Source organism: Ruditapes philippinarum, unplaced genomic scaffold, assembly GCF_026571515.1.
Source record: "Ruditapes philippinarum isolate M1 unplaced genomic scaffold, ASM2657151v2 ctg11805_1_1_1_1, whole genome shotgun sequence".
Taxonomy (NCBI): Eukaryota; Metazoa; Mollusca; class Bivalvia; order Venerida; family Veneridae; genus Ruditapes; species Ruditapes philippinarum.
The window spans coordinates 9,351-29,504 of NW_026853514.1; the positions used below are offsets into that span (position 1 = coordinate 9,351).

Genomic DNA, 20,154 nt, shown 5'->3' on the forward strand with positions numbered 1-20,154 from the left:
TAACTTCATAACATTTAATATTACAATTTAATTTAGTACAAAATGACACAATATAAAAAAGACGGTCTGTGGCATGATATAATATTGTCTGTTATTTTTGAAGGAAAAAAAAACACCTCGAGTATTAAACCTTTTCAAGACCTGAATGCAAAACTGTTGTATCAATTATTATTCCAAATGAAATATGTAACATCAGTATTATTAACAAAAGACCCATAATTTGAACTTATAGATTTGCAGCAGTAAAACTAAATATTAAATAGTAAAAAATTTGTGTAAAAAACCCGAAAAATTCAGCAGACCAAATAAAGCAATGTTTAATTAGATTAAAAAAAAATATGTCTATTCTTTTAAAACTTGTAAAAATCTACTTTTGTCTTCTCTTTTTTGGATAACATATGGAATGTTTTTATAGCTCTAATCATATTGACCCAAGAATCTGTATTAAATGCCCAAACCAACATATACAACATTTACATATAATTTTCTTATCTCTCTTGTCTCCAGTACTGAACAAGGCAACATTGACTTTTCAATACATTACTTTACAAAAGACATACATATTCACTACAGTCTACATACCAAGTACATCATAAAAATACTACAATGTTCAAACAAGGCATCACAAAGTCTATGATAAAACTTGATTTTATTTCACAACGAAAATAGAGAATGTACAGAGAGCGTGAAGGAATAAAGGCAAATGGAAAAGTCAGGTACGATATTTTTTTAATATCTTCACAAGAATGGCAGTTGGTCTTGCAAACAATTTCCCCCCATCACTGAAAGATCATGGTTCCCAATGAAGTACTGTTAGTTATATACATTGTTCCAGTGTTCTGAAATGCAGAAGAAAAGAAAAATAGCTTTTTAATATACATGTATAATTTTATTAAGGAATTTATGAATTAGGATCTAACTGACCTTTGAGCCTGCTTGGCTCAATACTAGGGAGAGCGTAGTATTTGTAATTAAAAAGTGACTGGTCTGATCCTTGTATAATGGTCATTTTGTCTCTTACAGGAGAAATAAATATAAGTTGTAGATAGCAATGACCCGCTATCATTAATACAACCATAAATCCTGATTTTTGCCATACTTATACAATGTACAGTGCTATGGTAACATGTAGAAATATTCTCTGCTATTCATTTGTTTAACTGTCATTACTCATAGTTTCTGTAATTTCATGCTTATTTTTTTTAATTACTTAATCAAATATATGAAGCCTGAGGAAAGGCTATAACAATTCTTCATTTGTAGATTTAAAGTTATAATTTGTTTGATTGTGTTTTATGTCCCATCGACACAGTATAGGTCATATTGTGACATTCCAGCATTACTGATGGAGACAGACCTCAGGTGCCTTCCAGGCATTATTTCAGACACAAACAGACACACAAGTAGAACAACCACATTTTATAAGGTAGCTGGATAGCTTCCTCACATGAAAGAATCCAAAGTCCCTGTCAGGATTCGAACCCATAGCAGTCAGGATCAAGTGGTGTTTGTTATATTGAATGAAGAGTTATAAAAGTGTAACAGAATAAACATATATAAAACACAACTACTGTACTTAGATTTAGAATGATGTGAACATTACAAACTGCATTTATTTTGTCTACTCCAAATATTTATCTCTTATGTAACTGTAATGACTAATTGATACAAATGATACATGTAATATTGTGATAATATTGTGATACATTTTCAGCAGTGATACACAACTTTAGTAGACCATTTTCTGGTTAGTTATACAGAAAAGATGGTTTATAGGTAGACTAACCACTTAGATATGTCAAAAAATGTGTTAAATTGGCATCAAATACATACAAACTAATGAATTAATAACTCTTTATAATTTTACTTACCTAATTTATATTTCCTTCAACTCATCTGGTAAATCTAGTTTGGGGTGTTTATTTTCAAAGTGCTGCTTATAAGTCTTAGGGTCTGGCATTTGTGACTGGCAAAAAAAAGGTAAATATATTTAATAATCAATGACGTAATGTCTTGCTAAAAAAGTAAAATCCTTCGTACTTTTACATAAGCAATCAACAATTGATTCAAGAAAAAAACTTAAACTTTTAAAGGCTGCATTGGAAGTATGTTGGTTTTTAATTTACATTTTCATTGGTTGATATTAGCACAACCAAGGCAGCAAAAAAAAAAGAAGATTTTCTCTTAGTTTCCCTTAATATTATTGATTATTATTATTACATTCCTGTTTCCATTCTACTCCCTACTGCCAAATATGGTAAGCATGATGCAATTGATGTGTGTGTAATGTACATAATGACCATAGTAAACTGGATTAAGACTTGTGTCAGATTTTTTTTTTAAATTATGAAGTGCCAACAGAAGATTTTTTAGGCAGCATTTTTTTTAACTTTCTATGGCTGCATGAATACTACGGAAAAATATTGATATCAGACTAGAAAAACCTTTGGATATGGATATGTTTGCTTTTTATTTTAAGGATTTGAATGCATCAAAATCAAGTTTATTTTATACCCTTTATAATGATTCAATACAAATCTAATACAAAAAACAAAAATGTAATTTTATATCAATTTCATATGATACACATGCAATTATATATGTTTAACTGAGATTCTCATTTATTTACATCAAATATTTAAAGTAGATCTACCTATATTTATAATTTTATTTGCAATTTGTAAGATATTATTCCTTCACACATTTATGTATGTTAAGTCACAATGGTATAAAGACAGACAAATTTAAATTTTAATTTTCTAGGACACTGTAATAAGAGACTCCATGTCATATGTGAACTTTTTATGAAGGTCTCTTGGAAAGTCACATTTGACAGTCTTGACTGTAATTAAAATAGTAACAAAATTTAAATTATAGAGAAGAATAAAAAAAAACATTTCTCAAAATATAACATTAATGTGACTATGTCTAAATACCAACATTAAAACAAGAATACATGACAGTCACATTATACATCATGTATAACTATAACATATAAAAGGTGGTCAGTACCTTGCATGCTGTGCAGACAAATTTCAGACCGGCTTGTGCTGCTTTCTTTTGATCATGGCTCTGAGACTTCTTCATCTTCTCCTGCTTCTCCTTGTTCTTCTGTTGTGATTGAATTTTCTGATGACCACGAGCCATTTTGATGCAATCAACCTATCAAATATAACATTTTCTTTAAACATATAATATATAGAAGATATCCAATGTGTGTAGGTTAAATACTAAATTTAATGAACGAGTTGAATAAAATTATATTATGCTGGCCTATGGTGAACATGATATTAATATTATTTTATTCAACAAGTTCAATAAATTATATTTTAATTAATTTCAGTCTGTGAAAAATAGGCAAAGCCCAAGCCCCAGTCTAGTAAAATTTCATTTGAGCTTGCATCAGATGTAGGGATCGTAGTCCCAAAGACTAGCAATATTTTGAGATCTAAAAAGAAGAGCTGTCGGTAGGACAGCAACGCTCGACTATTCTTAGTGCTTGATAGTAAAAAAAGCCTTGATTAAAAGGTTAAATTTTCTCAGTAAAAAAAAAGGCAAAAATTTTATTAAATCACTATTACAGTTATAGGCATTGGAGAGAGTCCTATTATGCTGTCAAAGAAGAGTATAAAATTTCAACATGATTCAAAGCCTTATGAACTTTGAAAATATTTGAGGTATTACAAAAACTTAAACGTAAATCCTAAGTCGAAAAAGGGGCATAATTCTGTCAAAAGGCTTGATAGAGTTACCTCCTCCTGTCTACAGGTTGGGGTCATGATGGTGAACAAGTGTGCAAAGTTTCAAAGCCATTTAATATGTCAATGGACTTTGAAAATATTTGAGGTATTACAAAAACTTTAACATCAGTGGTGACTTAAAGTCACTTATTCTTATCGAATAGTCGAGCTGAAAATACGAAATGACTGAGGAAAATGTTAATTTTTTTTCAAGGTATTGAAAGCCATTAGCTAAATGAAATCATTTGACCCTTGAGTTTCCGTCTACTGTAAGTCCTGTCTAAGAATATCAGAAATAAATGTTAATAAAGTGATATCACTTTGCATATTTTTCTCCCGATTTAAGTAAATTTGAAAAACCTGGCCACAACTTTTTTTAGAATTTTCAGGCTAGTTAAAATTGATTCGGGCTATATGATAATTTGACGGACTAAGCCCGAATGTCTCTGACCATAAAAAGTTTTTCGTGCAGACTGTAATTTAGTAATGAACCGAATAATATTCTCTTTATTACAAACCCAAAATAAAGATTGTTTAAAGTGCAAAAGAATCATTTTTCATTGACACCCCTATAGTGTAACGCTAACAGTTAGCGTGCCTATACTATAGATTGATCTATATTACTGTTAAAGTCTTATTCTTTTGCTGTCAATAAGTAACATTTTTCAAACAGACAGACCTTGTCTGTTACTTATAAATATAAGTGGCGGCATGGTCAAGTGGTTAACTCTTCGGACTAGTTATCCGCATGGTTCAAACCCTAACACTGGGGCAAGTCATTGTTTCCTTGAGCAAGAAACTTTACACTCATTGCTCAGTACTGATTGGTTCCGGGAACGGATTAGAAAGTGTGTTTATGAACTAATGGCGAGCTTGACTAGCTGGCCCGAAGGGCCTGCTCGCAAAGCGAGCTTTACGGTAACGCGAGTACCTGCTAAGTGATGGTTTTGAAAACTTTCGTCCGAAGTACCGAATTAGACACATTGCAACTTTTCGAAGAACAATATAACGATAAAAGCCGATGTACTCAGATTGAAAACAGAAGCGTAGACTGGTGTCCTGTGCACTTATATAGGAACCATCATAGAAAGGAGGAACCAGAATAAACGGAAGCAGTGTATAAAATACAAAATGACAATTTTAAAACGGAAAATGTAAAAAAAAAATGAACGATCATTTTAAACTATCTCACGGTAAAACTAAAAGAAATGGAGCTCGCTTTGAGGCTTTGCCTTTTTCATATTAGCTTCCTGCACAATCAAACTAAAATAAATTCTGTATAAACCAATTATAATGATAATGGTGATTGTATAAAATAATTTGTAATGAAAAAAAAAATAGATCAATTAATATTATACGGGGAAGTCAAAGACCGGGCCCGTGAAGCGGGTCCGGGCTTTGGCTTGCCCGGCTATAGACTACACGTGTATATTTAAAAGAAAATCAAATAAAAAACAATTAAAAAACATATAGAATTCTATACCCATCGATGAAATTTTTAGTGTCAGTTTTTGTCGGGCGCCGCCATTTACAATGTAACTCAATGATAATACTTAATAGGCGGGGTATTCCGAAAACGGAACAAATCTCAACTTTTCGGATAAATAATAAACGTCGAGTGTTCCGAGTGAAAACAGAAGCGGTGCATTTAATACCGAATGACACCTTTAAAACGGAAAGAATGAAACTAATATTTTAACGACTTCCCAGTTCATAGGCTTTGCCTAATTTCATATTACTTTACTTTACTTTAGATATGAAAACGACCAAATATGATAAAATACTACTGCACCTTTGGAAATTGTTTGTTAAATGAATGATATTGCTAGTAGAAATGTACAAGCAAAAATTTTTCAGGCAAAAAAAACAACTTGAATCTGATTCTGAACCCTGTCGGCTAGCGACTGCATATCCGAAAAATATTCCAGTTCATTAAATTTCAAACGGAAACATTTAGTAAATTTACGTGATCCTGGATGAATAATTCAATACACTAACTTATTAAAATGAAAAGAAATAATTCAAACCTTTTTAATATTTAAGAGAGACAAAGAAAAGCAGTTTTAAACATACACCAGAAACTGTGATCAAGCGGAAGTTGTGTAAATGAACGTTGCCTCGTTCTGAATTCAAGATGTCAGCGCCCATGGTCACGGACATCGCAAGAAAGTTAGCTCTTTAGGTTTTTACATTAATATTTTGGTGTTTGGACTTTACACCTCCTGGATGTTTCATCCCTAGACGTTTCACCCTCAAAACCCTGGTCTTTTCACCTCCACTTTTTAAATTTGATAAATATATGAAATACATACCATAATGGGTTATAATATTATATCATACCATAATGGGTTATAATATTATATATAATATAACACATACTTGCAAACAATTACATTCATGATATAAAGAAGATTTTTTTGACATAAATATAGTTAAATTTCCCAGGGAAAATAATTATAAATATGAGTTCTGAAAGAATTTTCAGCTATAAGAAGAAGAAGAAGAAGAAGAAGAACGTTTATTTCACTTAAACTACAAGTTTCTCGTGATTAACATATATACAAGCATACATATATAATGGCATGAAAAATACAATGACATGAAAGTAAACGTAATAATTATATTGGATGGACAAAACAAAATAGAGATGACACAAATATTAAAGCATAATGGATATTACATACACAGTAGTATACACAATAAAACTTTTCATTAGTTGGATCTGTTAGGTATACATAAAAGTAGGTTGAAATACATATCTAAGCATTAATAATCTGATATCTTAATTTGAAAGCTTCATTAATATATTTACAAAGCATAATTGTTTCTTTATTTTTATCACTTTTTAATAATTGAGTAAACTTATACATACTTGGTCTATTTCTATAATAATTCTTAATATATATATTTCTTAAATTTTCATATGCAGGACACTTAAACACAAAATGGAACTCGTCCTCAATTTCATTTGTATTGCAAATTAAACAATATCTTAAATTACGCTCTACTCTTTCACGTGAATATCTACCTGTCTGTATTCTAAGATTATGAGCTGAAATACGCAGTTTTGTCAAAGCTATTCTTAGTTTTCTTGATACAATATTTTCTAAATAAGGTGACATTTCAAACCTGTCCTTTACTGATTTATATAAAAATAATACATCATTACAATTAATACTAGCTCTCCATTCTTGTAATATTCATCTATTAATCTCTGTTTAAAAACGACAATAAAACAATTTTGATTAACGCTTAAAGGGTTTAAACCATACATCAAAAAAAACCGTATTTTTCTAAAAGACTTCGTACATTTGCAAACCAGTTTGTATACCCTATATTTATATCAGACATACATGAGTTAACAATTGTAGTTATAATAATATTACTTGAACTTATTATCTTAAACCAAAATTTTACAATTCGGACATATCTGTATATATACAACGGATATCTTCCAAGTTCACCATACACAGCTACGTTACTAGTAGATTTTCTAACACCAAGAATAGTTTTACAAAATTTCAAATGAATATTTTCTAACTTTTTTGATTTGTGAAAACCCCATACTTCACTTGCATACATTAAAATAGAACCAATAAAAGAGTCGAACAACTGTAGGGCTATTTTTGGTTTTGTTTCATATTTTTTCAAATTTGCCACTAAATTATTTAGGGCTTTTAAACTTTTACCATACAAAGTTTGAGTATTTAAGTTAAAATTTCCTGTATAATTCAATTTGACACCTAGATAATTAAAATCATTTACGATTTCTATATTATCTTGACCATATAACCAGTTTGCTCCTGCTCTTAAACCACCCCTCTTACGAAAAACAACGATTTTGGTTTTGTTAACATTAACTTCTAATCCCAGGGATAGAATTCAGCAATAATTTCTACTTGCAAACTTTTGCAAGTGATCAAATGATTAACTGGCAATATGAGGTAGTCAACTGGCATTTCCATTATCATGTATCTTATTATTATAATACACAATGACAATGTATTTTGAATATACATTATGGTATGACAATTCTTAGGACCTTCATTAATTTTAGCATATTTTGTACTTGATTACACCAACAGCCTGAAAACTCAGAGGTACTGATCTACTTAAATAAATATTTCAGCTTATAAGTAAACACTTTACAGAGGAGTGCTACGCATTTACATTGGACCCTGATAAAACAACGTGTTTGGCTGTTATAAATAGTCCATTAAAACATAGTCACAGAAAAAATAAATAGAGCAACCATCAATTTTTAAGTTTTTAAGGTAAACTTCATCAATTACTGCATCTGGTACAGTAAACATCATCAGTTTCTGCAGCAGGCAGTTGCCAAGCATCATCATCAGCTCAGAAGATATAAATTATGTAAAAGTCCAAAATGAACAGTCACTTGCAAATAAATGCGAGCTAGAGTAATTTTTACTGGCATTATTAGATTTTAACTGGCATTTTGCCAGTATGCCAGCTTAAATTCGAACCCTGAATCCCCATTTATTACAGTATTCATGAAGCTTATTTAATGAATTTTGGAGATCTAGAGGATTTTAATCAATTAATACCATATCATCAGCAAATAAAAGTAAAATTAGGCAAATGTCTTGAAGATCTATACCAGAATTTAAGTTATTTTGCAAATAGAGTTCTAGATCTTCAATAAACAAGGAAAACATAACTGGGGAAATTATCTCCCCTTGACGTAATCCAATCGAAATATCGAAAAAATCAGAATAGTTACCACAGGACTTAACACAAGATTTAACAGAGCTGTACTTACTTCTTATTATTCTTAATAATTTACCATTTAAACCAGCATAATACATCTTAAACCAAAGTGCATTCCTGTATATAGAATCAAAACAGCGTTTTAAATCAATAAAAGCACAATACAATCTTTTATTCTGGTATAAGTCAACATGTATATATTATTTCATAGTTTTTGTTATCCAAAAATTAAATACCATAAAAAATATTGATGAATTAAAATATGTTTTTATATAACAGATAATTATGAACCATTAGAAGTGTGAAAGAATTTTGAATAAAGCATTATAAACACTGGTTTATTAATTACTAAATTAGCACCTTTAGAAGTATGTAACTAATAGCTCTGTGTAACAAATTTGTGATTTTATTATAAACTTTAAGATGTACATATAGCAATTTTAATATTTTGCAAGGTTGAACTAGTGAAAGTGTACAGTGTACATATTGTATTATAGTAATCATAGTGATTAGTCCGAAATGTTTTATATTATTATAGATTTTTATATTTTGTATTATATACACATAGTATTATATAAAAGAAAATTCAATGTTAGAACATTTAATTTTATTTACTTACATGATTTTTAATATTTTAACTTTTTTTTTTACAAAAGAGTATTTTTCTATTTAAGTATTTTATTTGAAATAATTGGTAAACAATTCATTCTACCTTGATTTTTTTAAAGCATTTTCAGCAAGTTTTTGTAATAGATTTATATTAATGAATTAAAAAGACAAAAAATGAAGATGACAAAATGATAGTTGAATATTTAGAATAAAATATGATACCATTTTTATTTTCTTATTATTTTTATAAAATAGGAAATAGAATTATATGATGAAAATGTGTTTATTTAAATGTTATATTATCTTATAGTGCATACATTGTAGTCTTTGTAGATATAGTAATTGACTCTGAATAAAATTTAGTAAATCTGATCATTTTGTTTTTATCTGTTTTTCATACATTGATACATATTTGGTAAATTTTATTTGAACAAGAATGTCATTTTTAGAATAAAATTTCTTAATTATAAATTTCAAAAAACAAATATTCTCTCAATGTCTATCATGCAAATTTATATGATATTGAGTTATCTCAATTATCATTCAATATAATCCAATTAAGGTGTAACAACTAAGGTATATCAAACAAGTTTACTGATATTAATCCATACGGTATACCTTATTATTTATAAAAAAAAGTAGCTGAAACGTCCAGGAGGTGTAAAGACCAAAGGTGAAACATCCAGGAGGTGTAAAGACCAAAGATGAAACGTCCAGGAGGTGTAAAGTCCTGAAATCAATATTTTAAATGTGTGATACCAATATACCATTCCATGGATCATCATTGGCTTCTGTTCATCGATTCATTGCCTGTTTTCATTTTTTTTCATTGTCTTTTTCTTCTTATTTTTATGCGTAACTGTGTGGCCTTTCGTACTCAGAACTACTCGGACCAGTAAATGAATTTTAATTATTGCCAGCCTGTCAAAATCAGCCGCTATATAATCGGGGCGTCAAAATGTGCTCTTGTCAGAGAGGGCTAAATCGGCCCGAATCCAAATTTGGTACAAGATGGTTTTTCCTTTTTTATACTTTTTTGGCTTGTCGATTTTAGCAGTAAAGAATTTTAAATTATTTGTTTTCTCCTTAAATATATAGTTTTAATTAATCTTGTCCATACTTGTCGGGGACCATCAAACGGACACTTTTTGAACATTTTTCCATAAAGATGTCATAATTTCAAACCTAGAGACCTGAAAATTTGACACAGTACATTTAGGTTCTTCTCCTAACCAGGGTCTTTCAAATAGAATGGTCTTGAAACGCGCTATGTAAACCCTTCTCGCTACAATTAAACATGTCTCGGTATAAATCGGTATAGTTTGCTACAAGCAAATTATGTAAGTGTTCAAGAAAAGGGCGAATATTAAATACAAGAGCAAAATGAAATTTTTAACGACATAATGTTATTTAAAAATCTTTAAACTTTTGAAAAAAGGATAAATATTTCAGGAAATGATGTTTTTTAAAGCCATCTTTGTTAAAAAACATAGATTGTTTGTGCAGAATATTTGTCGATAATCGGTGCCATTTTGAAAATGCACCAAATTAAACATCAAATATTTGCAAATAACTTCTTGAAATATTATAATATTTTTACATGATACGATTTAATAACATCTTTTCTCTCTAAATCAATTTCTACTTTGTCATTGAACAATGCATGAATGTCAAAAAACTCATGAAACTGGGACCTATTTTCAAATATGAGCAGTAGATTTTTACCTTGACACTGGGAACGGAAAATTTCTAATTTCATTGCAAATCTATAAAATTGTTACTTTTAAAGTAAAAACTGATAATACAATGTAGTCAGAGTTAGTTTTTAGTATTTTTTCTTTATTGATTTAACAAAACATTATTTTATAATTTGATTTTTGAATGCCATATCACGGTCGGTAGATAACCCAATCACGTGACTCAACCGAGACAGCATTTTTCGTAAAATTGGTCTGTCTCCAGACCATTCTATTTGAAAGACCCTGTCCTAACTAACAAACTAGTTTGTTAATTTCTGATTATATTGACACTTATATCTGAGGCTCGTCAAGGAGGGTATCAAAATTACCTAAATTCTCAACACTTCAGTAGCATGTGCCCGGACAGATGTGTACATGATGTGATAAAATTCATTTAAATGCTAATTTTTTATTTTTAACATGATATATACAATATATCCGTATATGAAAAGGTGTATTTACCCATAGTTAACAAAATTCATAACTTTCTAAAATAAATGATCCCCATTGATATGAGGTAGAAATACAATATTCTATTTTTGTCTACTTACTCAGATTTTCAATTGTTGGAAAAATCTACTTGTCTGCAGGCATAAAGTTTCGAGTTGGACAAGTCTGTCATAGGATTTCCACAACCCTGAATAGTTTATTTGTTTTTCAGGCTAATGGGATCTATTATCAGACCAAATCTTTTGTTTAAACCTTGCAAATTATGTCAGTCAATACGAAATGCCTCTGGATCTACTAGACGTCATGAGGCTCGAGAAAGACGTAAGAAAGAGGTGATTCAACTAAAAAGTGAGAAAGGTACGCCAGCTGAACGTGTTTATGTATGGGGTCATGCTGCTGCAGGTGCTTTAGGTGAGTAAAATTGTCCAAAAAAAACCCATTCAAAATTTCATAATGCCAGCTTCTTAACGGGAAGAAATGTCCCTTGCAATTATAATTTCTGCAGTATTACAACAAAATAAAAGTATATTTAAAAGTGTTGCCTTTATTACTGTATTATATTAATTTTGTATATGAAGTTACATTGTATTTACATTAATTTTTTTTATCAAATTAAGAAAAATATTTTTATTTGATTTTCACAAATTGTGTCAATTTCTTATTATTATTTCACTGTCACAGTTTGGGGGGTGGGGGTGGGGGTGGAAAGGCATGTCTTTCTTTTAGATCCTCCTTGCATTACAGCAACTGTTGTGTACATGGAAATCCTACGTACTACTCAACAAATACAAAAAAATATAACATGAATGGATGTTGTTCTATATATTTTCAGGTGTGAGATCATATTTACGTCCAGAACGCAGTAGTCAGAGTCCTGTAAGAATACAACATAGACCGGCTAGACTGAGATTTATGGATGAAAATGATATACAGGTAAGATCAAGTTAGGCAAAAAAAATTATACTGTTTATGGTCTCTGGCCCAAAATAAAAAGCTGTAGGGTAGGTAGGAATTTCTTTTTTTATGACTTTACATATACATTTGTATTTACAATTATATATTGCAAAGATGATATTTTGAAAAAGTAGAAAAAGTAGAAAAGCAAGTTATTTCATAAATTAGGTAAGCAGTCAAGAAAGTGGGTAGAAGGGAGACCAGTGAAACAAAGCTATTTTTCATTGACTTTTCAAGATATGGCCAAAGTAAAAGAAGTTTGTTTTACAGGGAAATTAGGTCATTAACTACTCAGGAGTTTGTTTCATAGGGAAATTAAGTCATTTACATTAATGCTAGAAATTTTGTTTCACGAAGTAATTGGGGCATTATATCTTAGGGAGTGTGTCTAATAGGGAAATCAAGTCATTAAATGTTAGAGTTTGTTTCATAGGGAAATTAGGGCATTGAATCTTCTGAGTGTGTTTCATGGGGAAATTAAAACATTTCATGCTAGAGAGATTGTTTCACAGGGAAATAAGGACATTAAATTGTAGGGAATGTGTTTCATAAAAAATGAAGTTATTAAATGCTTAGTAGTTTTATATGAAATTAGGGCATTGAATCTTAGTGTGTTTCATAGAGAAGTTACGTCATTAAATGCTAGATAGTTTGTTTTGAGAGTTTGTTTTAAATGAGGACATTCAATTGCAGAAAATGTGTTTCATAGGGAAATCAGGAAATTAAAATTTACAGTTTGTGTTTCATAGGGAAATTGAGTCATTTAATGCTAAGGAGTTTGCCAGAAAGGAAAACAGGTAATTAAATTTTATGGAGTGTGTTTCATAGGGAAATAGGGCATTAAATCTTAGCATGTTTTGTAGAGAAATTAAGTCATTTAATATCAAGGAGTTTGTTTCGTAGGAAAGTTATGACAAAAATTTATTGTTTAATAGGTTTACAATGTGGCATGTGGATATGGCTTTACTCTGTTTGCTGCAAAGAGAAGACGACGACACATGGTTCTTGCCACTGGAATAAACACAGACTCACAGTTAGGCTATCATGAGTTCCCTAAAAATACAGGTATGGAAAATGAAAAACTATTGCCAAATCATTATTATCAATGGGCACTAATTTTCATGGTGTTTCATGGATAGAAGAATCCGTGAATTTAAGATCCAACAAAATTTAATTTTATCTGCTGTACAACAATTATCATTTTATTAAATGTATTTGCATTTTACTGTTTTGCACAAATAAACAAAATTCAAGTGTATGATGCATACATCCATTCTGACAAAAAAAAGCAACATGCCAACAAATTAAGTGAATTACAGTATGTAGAAAATATTTTAAGATACAAGGTCATTTTTATTTTCATGACATGACTTGTTTATACTTTGATATGAGAAATACATATTTCTTGAACCCTTACCATCCTTAATTAATTGACTTGACCATCTTTCAATTTGGAAAATACCATTCATCGTGTGAAGGGAATTCAATATTTCAAAATACATGAATAGATGCTCCCCTGGCCTATAATTGTCATAAAAACTGATAGAAGTCTTTTACATTATGGTTATGTAACAAAAATTTTCTTCATATGTATAAAAAAATTTGGCAATTGGCCAAATTCAGCCGTTTATTCATGTATTGAAGTTTTCCTATTTGTCAATTATATTTTATAGGATATTGACCCCAAAAATGGCCACCGCTTTTAACAAGGGGGGTAAATATTGTAAAAATCGGGAACTCTCTTTACGGAACAGTGAAGAATAATCAATATTATCAAGCTGGCTGATCTAGGCCTGCACTGGTAGTGTGGGTAAATTTAGTTGTTGCCGCATGCAGGCTAAGTGGATAACTTTTGAAGGATTTCAATGTTTATGGTTTTTTTTAGCAAGTAAGAATGTTGTATGTAAACACAGGTTAAGTTCTATTTTAGCTGAAGACAGTTTTGCCCCTTTTAAGGTCAATTTTCAGTGATATTATTGGTTTCCACAAAATAACTTTTGAATGATTTCAATGATTGTGTTTAAATTTGGCATGAAAAATATGGACCAGTCAATTTAGGAAATGATACACAAGTACTACTTTATCACATAAGTAAGTTTATGAATATCAGTATTGGACAGAATGTTATTAGTTATAAATCTGTATTTTCCAGGACGTGTATTGGATTATATAATTGAGCCAGTGCCGGTAGAAATACCAGGGATATCACAGGACAACCATAGATCTGTACTACAGGTAGCAGCCGGGCGGGCCCACAGTGTCTTTCTTACTGAAGCTGGAGGTTTGTGTATAGATACTACATGTGTTTACATTAAACTTTATCTATATTGGAGAAATTCATTGGTGCAAGACCGCACATGCTGGAAGTTTCAATTTATCAGCTGTGGGAAGAAATATTTTTCCAAAATGTGAAAATAACAAAAGAATCAAGTGGCAGGTTTGATAGATAAGAGTTGTATTTTTACCTTCTTCCTTAGAAAAGGTCTTCTATGCATTCCAGATTTACAGTTCTTTATATTTCTGTAGAGTTAGGGATGCGTTATTTAGGTCACCAGCTTAAAATCACTTGGTCCTAGCAACTTGTTGTCACTGATATTCATAAAGTTAATTATGTTTTCTTCATTATATACATGTATATATTTGTATCGTTACAGTGTTCTCACAAGGTAACAATGCATATGGGCAATGTGGTAGACCTTCAGTGGAAGGTGAAAGCTTTCAGTAAGTTTTGCTGTTTTAGTTTTCTTTCCCAAAATATTACACCCGGGGCAGATGTTTCCTTAAATTTGTACATAATATATGTATATTTGTCTCATCTGATCATTTGCAGGACAAAGAGAAGTCATAAATTTTTTCTGAGATAAACAGTGTTATGGTTGGTCACTCGGTCAGTTGAAAAATGGCAAATAAAATTTAAGACCAAACGCAGAAGTTGTTCAAAAACATGCTTCATCATTTCATTATTTGACATATTAGGGAAATCTCTAATCAGTCCAGTTACTTTTGGATGAATAGTGAACTTAAGTTCTAAACAAATTTGAAAAAGAATAGCATAGACATAAGGATAATTAATGCTTAAACGAAAGTGGGTCAGATAGGTTTATATCCATCCAGACAAATTATTCAGTTTTACAAATCATTGGGGAAAAAAGTTGTTTTACAAAGCTTTAATTTCATTACATTTTGCTTTAAGGCTATTTAACATTATACCCCAGAACTGCTTTTTATTTGTATTTCTCAAAAGCTTTTTATTTTTGATGTTTTGAATTTGTTTCCAAAAAGTAACTCATTGGCAAATTGCCAGCATCATTTTTAGCTCGACTATTCGCAGAATAATCGAGCTAATGCAGTCACCCATTTGTCGGCGTCGGCGTCCCTGTGGTTAAGTTTTTGTATGTAAGCTGGTATCTCTATAACTACTGAAGGGAATGGATTGAAACTTCACACACTTGTTCTCTGTGATTATCTAAGATGATTGGCACAAGTCCCATAACTCTGATTTGCTTTTTTTCATAATTATGCCCCTTTTTCGACTTAGAAATTCTTGATTAAGTTTTTGTATGTAAGCTGGTATCTCCTTAACTACTGAAGGGAATGGATTGAAATTTCACACACTTGTTCTCTGTGATTATCTAAGATGCTTGGCACAAGTCCCATAACTCTGATTTGCTTTTTTACATAATTATGCCCCTTTTTCAACTTAGAAATTCTTGGTTAAGTTTTTGTATGTAAGCTGGTATCTCCTTAACTACTGAAGGGAATGGATTGAAATTTCACACACTTGTTCTCTGTGATTATCTAAGATGATTGGCTCAAGTCCCATAACTCTGGTTTGCTTTTTTTCATAATTATGCCCCTTTTTCGACTTAGAAATTCTTGGTTAAGTTTTTGTATGTAAGCTGGTATCTCCATAACTACTGAAGGGAATTGATTGAAACTTCACACACTTGTTCTCTGTGATTATATAAGATGATTGGCACAAGTCCCATAACTCTGATTTGCTTTTTTACATAATTGTGCCCCTTTTTCGACTTAGAAATTCTTGGTTAAGTTTTTGCGTGTAAGCTGGTATCTCCATAACTACTGAAGGGAATGGATTGAAACTCCACACACTTGTTCTCTGTGATTATCTAAGATAATTGGCACAAGTCCCATAACTCTGATTTGCTTTTTTTCATAATTATGCCCCTTTTTCGACTTAGAAATTCTTGGTTAAGTTTTTGCATGTAAGCTGGTATCTCCATAACTACTGAAGGGAATTGAATGAAACTTCACACACTTGTTCTCTGTGATTATCTAAGATGATTGGCACAAGTCCCATAACTCTAATTTGCTTTTTAAAATAATTATGCCCCTTTTTCGACTTAGAAATTCTTGGTTAAGTTTTTGCGTGTAAGCTGGTATCTCCATTACTACTAGAGGGAATGGATTGAAACTTCACACACTTGGTCTCTGTGATTATCTAAGATGATTGGTACAAGTCCCATTACTCTGATTGCTTTTTTGCATAATTATGCCCCTTTTCGACTCATGAATTCTTGGTTAAGTTTTTTGAATGTAAGCTTGTATCTCCATAACTACTGAAGGGAATGTATTGAAACTTGAAGAGTTTGTACCTTTTCGGACAATTTTATGTATTCATATAGGTAAGCATTATTATACTCAATGAAACACCCTTGTGACAAATTTTCGAATAGTCGAGCGTTACTGTCCTCCGACAGTTCTTGTTTTGCTTCTGTTGCCTTTAAACAACTAGTACTATTGTAAAGATTCAGGATTTTGAATGGAAGACAAAATATATTTGTACTACCTTGATTATATTTGACTTCTTTTATAACAAATAATTTCACATTCAGTGCTACTTTCTTCAAATGATAAGCATCTAACATGCTCTAAAACCTTACATGTTATAAAATACATGTGTGTCTTTTCTAAAGAAGGCAAATGTTATTAGTTTCTGAGGCATTTTGTGCATTTAAGGATAACTTTAAAAAAGATCAAATATATCTTTGAGTTGTTTCATAATGTTTTCTAAATTCCAATAGTTTAAACATATTTATTCTCAGAATATGTACATAATAACATTTGAAATATATACACATACAAAATTTGACAATATTCGAAGAAGAGGATTAGAACGAAAGACTAGGTCTTATAGAATTCTTCTAGTGAAATTATGTCATGAGAAATCTTTTACATACCACTGATCAATTTGGGTTAAAATTCCAGTTAGTTTATATTAATTTATTTTAGTTTGGTTGTGTGTTGGAAGCTAAAAGCTTAATATTGAAACTCTCTCAAATCTGTTTCTGGAACCAAACAGTACTATGCAATGAGTTTTAAATTTTTTGCTCATGGAAACAACGGCTTGCCAGGGTTTGAAACCACGGGGCCAGCAATCCTTAGATGACTAGTCCAACACATTAAACATGCCAAAATCCGCCAGTTGAGTTTTAGATTTTTCATGTGTGGAAGTATTCTGGCTGGCTTACAGAAGGTTGGTGGTGATTCTACTGAAGGTGTGATCTTGTATCCTGTACATGTATATACACAGAGAGGTACCTAAAGTGACTTCCTCTGACAATAAAATGCCTTTCTGCGCAAGAAAACGATTTCCTCTTTGATCTTAAATTAATAAACTTGACTGGACCACAAAAAACACATAATTGTCAGAGCGCCCCCTAAATAATAAAAACCCAACTCCTTCAAAAAGTTAAATTTATATATCATAGTTCTCTATTTATTATTACAGCAAAGTTTTCAACATACAAAGAGTGGAGGGACTTCCAGACAACATTAGCAAGGTATGTTTATAAGGGTTATTTTATCATTGATTAAGTCAGCAGTGATTTGGTTTTCCCCCCTAAAATGGAGGCTAAATAAATGTGTGCTCCAAATTAACAAAAGTGTTGAAAAATTCTTCAATAGATCTTAAAACTTATTCAAAAATTGTGAAAATTTCATTTCAATCAGCTTAAAGTTATATTGGTACATACAAAATGTATTAATATGAGTGGAAGGCATATATCAAACTTGCAGGCAGGGAAAGGGTTAACCCTTGTTAGACTATACAAAGTATATGGAGAGCTTTCCTACTCGCCGGCGTCCGCGTCCAGATTTCAGATTAAAGTTTTGGTGCAGTAAAATATTTTTCACTATAACTTTGTCATTTCTTAAGGTATCAACTTCAAACTTCAAATATATGTTCCTTATCATCAACCAGGTCTTATGTGATAAGGTTCATAACTCTAGCACCAATATTTTTGGGTTTATCTCCCCTTGAACTTAGAATTTTCCTGAAAAAATACTTTTTTTTACTGTTACTTCTTTATTTCCTAAGGGATCAACTTCATACTTCAAATATATCTACCTTATAAAATCTCCATCCACATCTTATGTGACAAGGTTCATAACTCTAGCACTAATATTTTCAGATTAATCTCCCCTTAAACTTAGAATTTTCCTTAAAAAATTCTATTTTTTACTGTTACTTCTTTATTTCTTAAGGGATCAATTTCATACTTCATACTTCAAATATATGTACCTTTCATCATCATCATCCACATCTTAAGTGACAAGGTTCAATTACTCCAGCACTAATATTTCAAGAATTATCTCCCCATAAACTAAGATTTTTTACTAGAAAAAATGTTATTTTTTACTATGACTTTTTTGGTTTTAAAGGTATCTACCTCAAACTTCAAATACTTATTCACTTATCATCAATTACATTTCATGTGACAATGTTCATAACTCTTGAAGCAATATTTACAGATTTATCTCTCTTTGAACTTAGGATTTTCATTAAGAAATATTATAACTTTTTACTTTTTTAAGGTACTTTTGTATCTACTTCAAACTTCAAAATATATATTCTTATCATTACACACATGTTGTGTGACAGGTTCATAACTCTAGCGAGACTATTTCTAGAATTATTCCCCTTTGATGTTTGGAATTTATGTTAACAATGTTATTTTTTTTACTATAACTTAAAAAAATATTATACATAATTGAATTTTTCTTTCATAGTTTTGTCCTCCTCTACTGCGTCAGTATTTTATTAGTCGAGCTTGGCTGTCTTCCTGTGACAGCTCTTGTTACATTGATTGTTATTCAGGTTGTATGTGACAGGACCATACTCTTTTTCTGGACAAAAAGATGGTAAAGTTTATTCCTTGGGTCTTGTGGCATGGTCAGTTAGGTAAGTAACACATGGGATATTTGTATGTAATCATTTTTTTTAATCAAGCTTTGTATGATAATTGTTCAAAACCCATATAATAAACCCGGCAGAAGAAAGCTCTGAGATCTTCAGATTAACAGATTAGTAGAAGTTTTTGCATGTTGTCAATGCTATTACTTAAAGATGTTTCTGTGAGAACTGCAATTCTAAGTTCGACTTTTAAAAGAAAGGGGAGAGCTATTGTAATCACACAGTCGTCAGTGTTGGCATTGCCGTCACACTTTAGTTTACTTTTTGCTGGCATTTGATATCTCCAATTTTACTGAATGGAATTGGTTGAAACTTCACACACTTATTTGAGAGCATAATAGGAGGTCACTTTTAAAGGCTTATACCTTTTGACAGAATTATGGCCCATTTTGAAAACTCTACATTGCTCAGGCTCTAGTTTTGCTTTCAAGTACTGATAATACTCAAGTACCCTGTTCTTCTGTCTTCTGTTCATCTGAAAATTTTCTTAACTTTGCATGATTAAAGAGAACCATGATTAAAACAAATTCATGAAAAAAAGTTTTTGTTGTCACCATCCTACTTTTTGGAGTTTTTAATTCAACATTAATACATATACATGTAGTTCCTTTATATTTCTTATTATAACAAGAAAATCACACAGAGTTTTGTTAATATATTAAGAGGTTTTTTAGCTTATACTACTTTTGTGATGCAGTCTGTCTATTTTATTTTT

At 30.8% G+C, this 20,154-nt stretch overlaps 2 protein-coding genes across 2 annotated transcripts; one reads left to right on the forward strand and one right to left on the reverse strand.

Annotated features, from left to right (window-relative positions):
- Positions 1 to 632: 632 nt before the first annotated feature.
- LOC132737097 (zinc finger protein 706-like) lies at positions 633 to 5,927 on the reverse strand. Its single transcript, XM_060724336.1, has 4 exons — positions 5,814 to 5,927; positions 3,013 to 3,162; positions 1,872 to 1,966; positions 633 to 839 (listed from the first exon to the last, which is right to left on the reverse strand). The coding sequence occupies exons 1-3, from the start codon at positions 5,898 to 5,900 to the stop codon at positions 1,877 to 1,879; spliced, it is 327 nt and encodes a 108-aa protein (XP_060580319.1). The 5' UTR covers positions 5,901 to 5,927; the 3' UTR covers positions 633 to 839; positions 1,872 to 1,876.
- LOC132737096 (RCC1-like G exchanging factor-like protein) lies at positions 5,766 to 18,054 on the forward strand. Its single transcript, XM_060724334.1, has 7 exons — positions 5,766 to 5,909; positions 11,481 to 11,680; positions 12,102 to 12,202; positions 13,159 to 13,288; positions 14,376 to 14,504; positions 14,878 to 14,944; positions 17,976 to 18,054. Exons 1-7 carry the CDS (start codon positions 5,875 to 5,877, stop codon positions 18,037 to 18,039), a joined length of 726 nt encoding a protein of 241 aa, XP_060580317.1. The 5' UTR covers positions 5,766 to 5,874; the 3' UTR covers positions 18,040 to 18,054.
- Positions 18,055 to 20,154: the final 2,100 nt, after the last annotated feature.

Excerpts from the sequence above, each read along its gene's own strand:
- LOC132737096 (XM_060724334.1), top strand. The coding sequence starts at position 5,875 with ATGTCAGCGCCCATGGTCACGGACATCGCAAGAAA. Across the intron at positions 12,203-13,158 it reads TGGATGAAAATGATATACAG|GTTTACAATGTGGCATGTGG; the intron begins GTAAGATCAAGT and ends ATTGTTTAATAG. Across the intron at positions 14,945-17,975 it reads GTGGAAGGTGAAAGCTTTCA|CAAAGTTTTCAACATACAAA; the intron begins GTAAGTTTTGCT and ends TTATTATTACAG.
- LOC132737097 (XM_060724336.1), bottom strand. The coding sequence starts at position 5,900 with ATGTCCGTGACCATGGGCGCTGACATCTTGAATTCAGAACGAGGCAAC. Across the intron at positions 3,163-5,813 it reads GCTTGATCACAGTTTCTGGT|GTTGATTGCATCAAAATGGC; the intron begins GTATGTTTAAAA and ends TATATTTGATAG. Across the intron at positions 1,967-3,012 it reads TTGTCTGCACAGCATGCAAG|TCACAAATGCCAGACCCTAA; the intron begins GTACTGACCACC and ends TTTTTTTGCCAG.